Consider the following 10,719-nt stretch of genomic DNA (forward strand, 5'->3'; position numbering starts at 1 on the left):
AATAAGAAAAGGAAAAAAGAAGAAAAAAAGAGGAGAAGAAGAAAAAAATAGTTCTTCTCCTCTATTCCTTTCTTCTCTTCTTTTTTTTCTTCGATCTTCTCCTCTGTTCCTTTCTTCTTCTCCTCTTTTTTTCTTCTTCTTCCTCTTCTTATTTTTTATCAGGTATGTCGTTGTCGATATACCCCCTTCCCGATAACTTCCACATGAGGGGGGGGGGGGCGATATACCCCCTCCTCGATAACTTTGACATGAGGGGGGGTCACCGAGGGTTCGAGGGTTTGAGGGTTGGGAACTAGGGTAGAGGGTCGAGGGTTCGAGGGTCGAGGGTTCCTGATCAGTATCCACCAATGGTATAAGCCTAAGAATGAAGACCCTGAGGTGTCTTGTGTGAACGATAGGCAGAAAGATGATCTTTGGACTGCGCTGAAGGCAAATTTCACCCTACCGCCAGAGGAGGATCCGGAGAAGCCAGCTATAGAGCCATTGGTCAAGGCTCATGCTCTTAAGAAGATGGCAGATCTGTTCAGGAGGTGGAAGAATGAGTTGAAAACAATGTTTGTCGACAAAGAAAAGACTCCAAAATTCACCGGCCGATTTGAGAAGATAAGAGATCACTAGGACGTATTTGTGGCCCATAAGACATCGGATAAGAGCAAGAAGATGTCAGCGACAAACAAGAAAAATGTTGCAAAGAAGGACCTTCACCATCGCACGGGGTCAGGTGGCTACCTCAAAGCCCGGTCGTTGTGGGACAAGGCTGAGAATGGCCTGCTTGATAAAGGGGTCGAACCAGAAACATTGCACTGGCCAGACTGTTCAAGGACTTGGTTCTTGGGGCTTGCGGGAACCTTGGACCCTGAAACAGGGAAGTGCCGTTGGACAAACTAGGAACTGAATATACCCATCACGAAGCTTCAGGAGTATATCGCCGCAGCGCGGCAAGGGACGTTCGTTCCCGACAGAGAGAACGATGAGCTCACACTGGCCATCAGGAATCCTGAGCACCCTGGACGGACACGAGGCACGCCAGGCTCCGTTTCATGGAAGGCTGGGTTTCCCGAGGCTGACGGTTACAAAGGCCGGGAGAGGAAGAGGAAAGTGGAGCAGACCAAACTGTAGAAGCTGCATGCAAGGGTACAAGCGCTAGAGGAATGAGAAGCAGTTCATAGCAAGCGACCTGCCGAAGCTACCCCGCCATCTCAGCGGAGAAGCAACGTGGCTTCCACCGAGCTGCTTCAGGATCCCGTCTTCACGGATCCTGCTAGCTACCCCGTGGATGCTATCATGGAGTCTCAACATTGCCACCTTATGACGCAATGACAGAACTTCAAAGTCAAGGCGGCTCTCGGCTCTGTTGCACCTCCTGAACTTGGCGCAACTTTTCACTTCCGTCCAATTCCAGAAGGATATGCTGCTGTGATGGTGGATGAAATAATGGAGGGATTTGAGGAGCTCGAGCTTGACCACCCTACCGGTGAAGGGAAGACTCGGTTGGGTTGTGCTCTGAAGACTCAATGTCTATGACGGAAGGAGCTCATCAACCTTCCGAACTGGACGCCTCCGCCTCCTCCTCCTCCGGCGAGTCAGGGCACTCCGCCTCCTCCTCAAGCGAGTGATCAGGGCCCTCCGCCTCCTTCTCCGGCGCGTGGCAGCACTCCGCCTCCTTCTCTGCCTGCGCGCCTGAGCAGCCCGCCTCCTTGTCCGCCTCGTCAGCAAGGGCGGAAGAGAGCCGCCGCCGCTCCGACTGCTCCAGTGCGTCGTAGTCCTTCTCCGCCTCGTAAGCAAGGAAAGAAGACAGCCGCAGCTGCTCCATCTGCTCCGGCGTCTAGCAGCACAGCCAGAGGCGGGAGGCAATGCAGATTCGGTCCATCTCTAAAGCCTCTAGAGAAGTTACCATATGAGATGACCGAGAAGGAAAACGCGGAGATCTGTCAAGCCCAAGTGAGGGAGTTCTTTGAAACGCAAAGAGCTAAGAAATATCCACCTCCGGAGGAGAAGATAGATCCAGTGAAAGCAAAGCGCACTATCGATTCCCTCAAGAAACCACCACCATCTCCGCCGAAAACCAACTATGAGCGCATTATTGAAAGGTCATATATCAAAGCGGAGCGGTCGGGAAGTACTTGTAGTAATCGAAGGTTAGCACTGAAGGAAATATGCCCTAGAGGCAATAATAAAGTTGTTTATTTTTCATGCTAGAACTGTATTAACCGGAAACTTAGTAAATGTGTGAATACATAAACAAACAGAGTGTCACTAGTATTCATCTACTTGACTAGCTCGTTGAATCAATTATGGTTATGTTTCCTAACCATAGACATGAGTTGTCATTTGATTAACGGGATCACATCATTAGAGAATAATGTGATTGACTTGACCCATCTGTTAGCTTAGCAAGATGATCATTTAGTTTGTTGCGATTGCTTTCTCCATAACTTATACACGTTCCTATGACTATGAGATCATGCAACTCTTGAATACCGGAGGAACACTTTGTGTGCTATCAAACGTCACAACGTAACTGGGTGACTATAAAGATGCTCTACAGGTGTCTCCGATGGTGTTTGTTGAGTTGGCATAGATCGAGATTAGGATTTGTCACTCTGAGTATCGGAGAGGTATCTCTGGGCTCTCTCGGTAATGCACATCACTATAGGCCTTGCAAGCAATGTGACTAATGAGTTAGTTGCGGGATGATGCATTACGGAACGAGTAAAGAGACTTGCCGGTAATGAGATTGAACTAGGTATTGAGATACCGACGATCGAATCTCGGGCAAGTAACATACCGATGACAAAGGGAACAACGTATATCGTTATGCGGTTTGACCGATAAAGATCTTCGTAGAATATGTGGGAGCCAATATGAACATCCAGGTTCCGCTATTGGTTATTGACCGGAGACGTGTCTCGGTCATGTCTACATAGTTCTCAAACCCGTAGGGTTCGTACGCTTAACGTTCGGTGATGATCGGTATTATGAGTTTATGTGTTTTGATGCACCGAAGGTAGTTTGGAGTCCCGGATTTGATCACGGACATGACGAGGAGTCTCGAAATGGTCGAGACATAAAGATTGATATATTGGATGGCTATATTCGAACACCAAAACTGTTCCGGGTGATTTCGGGGAAAACCGGAGTGCCGAAAGGGTTACCGGACCCCCCCCCCTCCGAGGAAAGTTGGGCCTTCATGGGCCATAGGGAAGAGGGAAGGCAGCCCACAAGGGGCAGCCGCACCCCCACCCTATAGGGAGTCCGAATTGGACTAGGGAGGGGGGCGCGCCTCCCTTTTCCTTCTCCTCTTCCTCTCCCTTCCTTCCTTCCCCCTCTCCTCCTAGTAGGACTAGGAAAGGAGGAATCCTACTCCTACTAGGAGGAGGATTCCTCCTCTCTTGGCGCGCCACTAGGGCCGGCCGGCCTCCCCCCTTGCTCCTTTATATACGGGGGCAGGGGGCACCCTAGAACACACAAGTTGATTGTTTCCAGTCGTGTGCGGTGCCCCCCTCCACCATAACCCACCTCGGTCATATCATAGCGGTGCTTAGGTGAAGCCCTGTTTCGGTAGCATCATCACCACCGTCATCATGCCGTCGTGCTGACGAAGCTCTCCCTCGACACTCTGCTGGATCGTGAGTTCATGGGACGTCATTGAGCCGAACGTGTGCAGATCGCGGAGGTGCCGTACTTTCGGTACTGGGATCAGTCGATCATGAAGACGTACGACTACATCAACCGCGTTGTCATAACGCTTCCGCTTACGGTCTACGAGGGTACATAGACAACACTCTCCCCTCTCATGATCTTGCGTGTGCATAGGAATTTTTTTGAAATTACTGCATTCCCCAACAAGCACAACGAAGATGTGGGAAAAAATTCCCCAGCTCGGCAAACAAGCGAACCAATCGTGCCCCCGCTCAAGGTGTCTAGCGATATCGTCACTAATCATCCGGGGATCTTGCCCGGTACCAATCTTGCAGATTACATGCACGACAACGATGCACATTATGACATAATGGAGGTGGACGAATTCAGATACCAGTACAGGAAGCCTTTCATCAACTATGGAAGTCCTCCTCTAACAACGATGATGGGAAGATTCCATGATTGGTACATGAAAACCTGCAGAGAGTCTGGGAAGGATACTTTGACGTTGAGAGTTAAAGAGGAGCGTGACCTTGTTGGAATTGATCTGTTGTCTGTTCCATTTGAGGAGTTCTTCCAGTTTTCAATCAAAAGGCCCTTGATAAATTAACGGTCACTTGCTACTGTCTGTAAGTACTACTTCTGTCATTAAGTCTCTATATATAGCTCAGCTCTTTCATTGCATGTATATATAATTATCCTCACTATATTATGCAGATTGAAGATCGTTGAATGCAGAAAAGCACAAATCTATGATATCAGGTTCATTAACACAAATCTCATAGATGAATATACGGTTACATTTCATGCCAAAGAAACCGAGGCCAACATGCTACGATCGTTGTTAATAAATCAAAACAAAGATAAAATACTCTTCGTTACAACTTCAAGTGAGTGTTACTGTCTTGTGCATATTTGGTTTCCCTTATTACGCGAGGTTATAGTAATGTAATTGATGAGTTATGCATGCGTGTGCAGGTTCCACTATATTCTCCTAGAGATTAAGCTTGAGCAGGGACTAGTAACCATCTTAGACTCGAGACGAAAATCTCCCGAGGACTATGCGGGCATGAGTAAAATGCTCGAGAAGTAAGTTCAATCGATCATTATCGCACCATATCGGCAACTTTGTTCATTTCCTGATATCAAGTAATTGTTTTCTTTGTCTCGCAGGGTTTGGAAAGTATTCACCGCACAAGCTCCGGGACTGCCGGGGGAGCTGCGATGGACATACCCGAAACTAAGTAGTACTAGCTAGCTAGTTCCGCGCATCTCCCGTTGATTCTAGCTACTTTCATCAATGTCATTTATAATACTTCATTATCAGTTTGATTGACCTCTATTTCTCGTAAAGTGCTTGTGACAGGAAGCCGAAAATAATTAGTGTGGATACTACGATTAAGAGTTCATCAACAACGCGACTTGCGAAAAAAACGGGGCTACTCTAAAAGACAATTTGAAGTGCGTAAGCAATAATATTCACAATTTCATTTTATTACCATCATTTGTGTTGAGTTTCATTCATATATATGTATTGACCCCCTTCTTCAAATTAGATGTGGCAGATGCAGGATGAACTCCTACCACAAGATCGCATGAAAGCAATTCAAGAGGAATTGGCGGGATTCTTTCTTGACCACGTCATCAATAAAACCAGAGAATACCATGTGGAACTTGAGTTCAGATGCTAGGGGATTATAAGAGATCTTACATTGTGTGTGTGTGTATATATGTGTGTGTGTGTGTCTATATATATGTAGCCAATAGCGTCGGATAGATATACGAAAACTTGTTGTTCGACCAATCTCTCGGAGAAGAAGAGGTCGATCACTTCTCTTTGTATATGTTCATGGCGATCTTTTGTACTTAATGGTTTCCTTTATTTGCTTACTAGCTAGCGTGTCGAGTCCTCTCTATACGTATAGTACATAGCGTCGACGGATAAGAGAGGGCACTTCTCTCTATTATTAGCTAGCTAACACAATATATGAAACCCCTAAATTAACCCTACGAAATCCCCCAAAACCCCCAACCCCCCCCCCCCCCACCCCCTTCAGAACAAAAGCAAAAACCCTAGCCCCTGGACTGCTGACGCGTGGACGCTTATTGGTCCCGGTTGGTGCTACCCTGTCTGGGCAAGCCGCAGCGGCCACGTGGAGGCCCATCTGTTCTGGTTGGTATAAGAACCGGGACTAAAAGTATTGGGCTTTAGTACCAACCCTTTAGTCCCGGTTGCCGAACCGGGACAAATGGGCCTTATGAACCGGGACAAATGGGTCTTTTTCTACTAGTGTTATGTGACCTCATGATATCTTAGTATAAATCATGAAATTTAATGGCATGAATCATCTTAATTAAGAATTAAAATGAGATCCATCGGCGTTAGCACTCATGACAATATTTTTATAGAAGAATACAATTGTTTTCCTTTTACTCGAGCAATCTCTATATGGTAGGAATATATTATAAATTCCTACTTTCCAATTCTGGTGTTTCCTATTTTTCTAACCGTTACCAAATATGAGTGCAGATGACTTCATAGATGACCTATTATCTCGTTTAATCTATACCCTTGGATCGAAAATAATGAAGAGTTGCTAATATAAGTGCGGGTGACCTCATAGATGACCTATTACCTCGTTCAATCCAAACCCTTGGATCGTAAATAATGGGCAGTTACCAAATATGAGTGCGGGTGACCTCATAGATGACATATTACGTCGTTCAAGCCAGACCCTTGGATCGTAAATAATGGACAGTTACCAAATATGAGTGCGGGTGACTTCATAAATGACCTATTACGTCATTCAATCTAGACTCTTGGATCGAAAGTAATGGACGGTCCATAATAGTTCTGGCCATCTTAAAATTTCTACTATTATAAATAACGAGAACAACAATATGCCTTCCTCAATCCACACACACACGGCGCACTCTAGCACCATACTACGTACGTGACCCAGCGCCGTTTCACAGGCCATGGATTCACCGCTGCCGTTTCTGGTCGCGATGTCGTCGCTGCTCCTGATCCTAGCCGGCCTGTACATGACGCGCCTCGGCCTGCTCGGCAAGAGGCGCCGGAGCTACCCACCCGTCGCCGGCACCATGCTCCACCAGCTGCTCAACTGGGGCCGCCTGCCGGAGTACATGACGGAGCTCTCCCGCAGGTACCGCACCTTCCGCATGCTCACTCTGACCTGCAGTTCCGTCCACACCGTCGACCCGGCCAACGTCGAGTACATTCTCCGGACCAACTTCGCCAACTACGGCAAGGGGACGATGACCCATAACACGATGGAGGACCTCCTCGGCGACGGGATCTTCAACGTCGACGGCACCAAGTGGCGTCACCAGCGGAAGGTCGCCAGCTTCGAGTTCAGCACCCGAATGCTCCGGGACTACAGCAGTGGCGTGTTCCGCGACATGGCTGCCCAGCTCGCGGGCATCGTGGCCGCCGCCGCGGCTGCCGGGGAGAGGTTGAGCATGGAGGATCTGTTCATGCGGTCGACGCTGGACTCGATTTTCAAGATTGGGTTCGGGGTCAACCTGGGCGCGCTCTCCGGATCCAACGAGGAGGGTGCGGCGTTCGCCAGGGCGTTCGACAACGCCAGCGAGCAGGTGCTGTACCGGTTCTTGGACCCGCTGTGGAAGGCCAAGAGGCTCCTCAACATCGTGTCGGAGGCGGCCATGAAGCGGTCGGTGGGCACCATCGATGACTTCGTGTACACCGTCATCGACAAGAAGATCGAGCAGATGGACAGAGATGGACAAGAATTCGTAAGCGAGCTTCGATTCCCCTTACAACATTTTCCCGGTGGCGGCAAATTAGTGGTGACATTTCTTGATTTTGGCAGGCCAAGAAACAGGACATACTGTCGAGATTCCTGCTGGAGAGGGAGAAGGACCCCGGCTGCTTCGACAACAAATACCTGCGGGACATCATACTCAACTTCATGATCGCCGGCCGCGACACCACGGCGGGCACTCTGTCGTGGTTCCTCTACGTCCTGTGCAGAGACCAGCGCATCCAGGACAAGATCGCGAGGGAGGTGCGGGAGGCCACCACCGGCGACCACCAGAACGTGGGCGGCGTGCAAGAGTTCACGGCGTGCCTGACCGAAGATGCCATCGGCAGCATGCACTACCTCCACGCCGCGCTCACGGAGACCCTCCGGCTGTACCCGGCGGTGCCCACCGTGAGTTGACCCTGATCATCCGCATTTGTGTTTCCATTTGTCTCACGACTGGGGAAGTGATTATTGGTTGTTGCATCGCAGGATGTCAAATGTTGCTTCTCAGATGACACGTTGCCGGACGGGCACACCGTGAGGAGAGGGGACATGGTGAACTACCTGCCGTACGCGATGGGCCGGATGAAGTTCCTGTGGGGCGACGACGCTGAGGAGTTCAGGCCGGAGAGGTGGCTCCACGACGACGGTGTGTTCGTCCCGGAGAGCCCCTACAAGTTCACCGCTTTCCAGGTAATTAAATCATCTATTTTCAAGGACCAATAAACTACGACATGATCCAGAATTCACGTGTATGTATGTTTGTCCTCTTGTTCAACCTAGGCGGGGCCTCGGATCTGTTTAGGAAAGGAGTTCGCGTATAGGCAAATGAAGATATTTTCAGCAACTCTTCTCTACCTCTTCAGGTTTGAGATGTGGGAGCGCGACTCGACGGTGGGGTATCGCCCAATGCTCACGCTTAAAATGGACGGCCCGCTCTGTGTTCGCGCGTCGCCCCGGCGATCAACCGGAGACTAGCAGGATTGTGCTGCTATAAGAAGTCTAGTCTCAAAATGTGCGCATGTTCCCTTGTGCTGTTGTGCGGAGCTTTGATAATACTAGATCATCAAAGACGTGTGTTGCTACGCACGTTTATTTTGACATTATGATATTAGTGATGATGAATTCATATGCAAGAATAATATTTTTATTATGCGATATAATTATAACACCCATGAAACATGTCCTTTTACCTGTGTTTTGGCACCTGATATTCATCTGATGGTTTTGTACATTTGTGCCTGTTTATTTTTGATCCGAGCAGGTTCACTATTGATGGAGAAAACATATGTTCATTAATATATTTTCTGTAGGAATATGTTAGATGGTAATAAGGTCGGTAGCTTTTGATTTTGTATAAGAATAGAAAGGGTTCTAAATCCTGACAAATCTAGGACAAGCTTTTTGGGACCAAAGAAGTAGGGATGGCACACGCCGGGTTTGGTACGGATGGAGTTACCTCATACCCTTATCCATCCCTCTCGAACTTACCCATCACCCGTATCCATACCTGTAAAAGGGTACATCATCAGTACCCATACCCGTGAACCGGTACAATTTTCCTCCAATCACCCGACAGGTGAAATGGGTGCTCACGGGTAAAAATACTCCACATCAACTTGAGCAGCAATCAATCTATGCACAAATACATCATACCATCTATATACAAAAAAATTATAAGATCAATGCTTATATTCATAAAATCAAACACAAAATTGAAACTCACCAGTCGAAATATCCTTGCTCTTGTTCTTGTGCGTCGTGGCAGCAGAGGATCGACCATTGCGAAGCAGGCTAGGGCGAGGCGGACGGCTTGATGTTGTCGGCCGAGGACTTGGACCTTTCCTGGCTGGCGGAGACGGATGGCACCATCCAGGGTTAGGCTAGCTTGGGATCGGGGTAGTCGTGCCATGCTACTTGCCGTGGTCGTCGCCGCCCTGTGGCTCAGTCCGCGTGAGCAGGAGCTGCATCTTCTTCTCCCGGTCCTCGTTCTCGCGCGAGCTGTGATCCAAATTCCCAATGTCCATGGCGTCCGAGCGGCTGAGGCGCTGGCGGCGGCTACTAACGATGGCTGAGGAGACGAGATGAGACGAGGAGATGAGGAGGAGATCAGTCTCCGATTATTCGAGGTGATCACGTATTCAAGTTCGCCCAGTCACCAATCACGTTATTCACGGAGAGAGATATATATGTATTCACGTTCACCCAAGCACCAATCACGTTATTCACGGAGAGAGAGAGAGAGATATGGGAGATTCATTTCCGTGTATGTGCCTACGTGGGCTACGGGATTAGATGTATTTTATGGGAAGTCAGATTAGCTAGCTAAATGATATGATGATTTGTCATTTTTTTTCTTTTGATGGCTGTTATGATGATGTCGGAGGTAGGTGACAGGTGTTTTTTTTTTAAGGCAAAGCAAAGCTTTATAACTCAACGGTGTCCGGATAAATCACCCGCAACACATACAGCCACTTGGGCGGGTACATCGGACTCCCATTCGACAGCCGAGTTTGCAGGACACAGACGACCAAGACCTGCTAGTTCATGAGCCGCGGAGTTAGCACTATGCCTACACCATTTTATTACATACTTAGAGAACCATAGTTTGAGCTGGTATTTTGTATCCTCAATCACGGCAACATACGCCGAAGAATCGACCTTGCGCACGTCCATTGCTTCTGCCAATAGCTGTGAATCCATCTCGAACTCCACTCGGATGATCCCCAAATCGGCTGCAAAGGAGACTGCGTTTGGAAGAGCCATTACTTCAGCCGCAAACGCATCTTGGATGAGCTCCAATCTTCCAGCCCGCGCACCCACCACGACGCCATCGCTTGTCCTAGCCACTGCTCCCCACCCTGCATGGTTTTCTCCTGGGACGAAGGATCCATTAACATTGATTTTCACCATGTATTCCGCGGGTGGGCCGCCATATTTCAATGCACTGTGGCTTAGGTACCTGGATATATACCTGCACATACTCAAGTGTACAACTGCGTGTTCGTCTCGCAATGTCAGTTGCCGACACCCCAAGTTCCCCCTTTCTCAATTTATTCCTGGCACTCCACCACATCCACCAAAAAAGTCAGGATCTGCATGTGCTTTAGGGTATCTACCCTCCATAAATAGTCCAACATTGCATGCACAGATGAGATTGCTTCCAGCTCCCTTCTTTCATTCTCTAAGGCTAGATCTCTCCACACCTCCTTAACCGCTTTGCACTTGATGAACAAGTGTCCTCCATCTTCATCAGCTCGTCCACAAAAGAAGCATTTCGTGCCCTCCA

The 10,719-nt window shown here is 48.5% G+C and overlaps 1 protein-coding gene and 1 pseudogene across 1 annotated transcript; both read left to right on the forward strand.

The window, feature by feature from the left end:
* The first annotated feature begins 6,579 nt into the window (after window positions 1–6,579).
* LOC147978443 (cytochrome P450 704C1 pseudogene) lies at window positions 6,580–7,930 on the forward strand (annotated as a pseudogene).
* Window positions 7,854–8,676, forward strand: LOC125547902 (cytochrome P450 704C1-like). The gene is made up of 2 exons (XM_087516599.1): window positions 7,854–8,123; window positions 8,214–8,676. The coding sequence occupies exons 1-2, from the start codon at window positions 7,983–7,985 to the stop codon at window positions 8,406–8,408; spliced, it is 336 nt and encodes a 111-aa protein (XP_087372725.1). The 5' UTR covers window positions 7,854–7,982; the 3' UTR covers window positions 8,409–8,676.
* Window positions 8,677–10,719: the final 2,043 nt, after the last annotated feature.

This window comes from Triticum urartu, chromosome 3A, assembly GCF_056163025.1.
Source record: "Triticum urartu cultivar PI428250 chromosome 3A, HENAU_Tu73, whole genome shotgun sequence".
Classification (NCBI taxonomy): domain Eukaryota; kingdom Viridiplantae; phylum Streptophyta; class Magnoliopsida; order Poales; family Poaceae; genus Triticum; species Triticum urartu.

Coding starts and splice junctions, on each gene's coding strand:
- LOC125547902 (XM_087516599.1), top strand. CDS start 7,983: ATGGTGAACTACCTGCCGTACGCGATGGGCCGGATGAAGTTCCTGTGG. Junction 8,124..8,213: donor ACAAGTTCACCGCTTTCCAG/GTAATTAAATCA, acceptor TGTTCAACCTAG/GCGGGGCCTCGGATCTGTTT.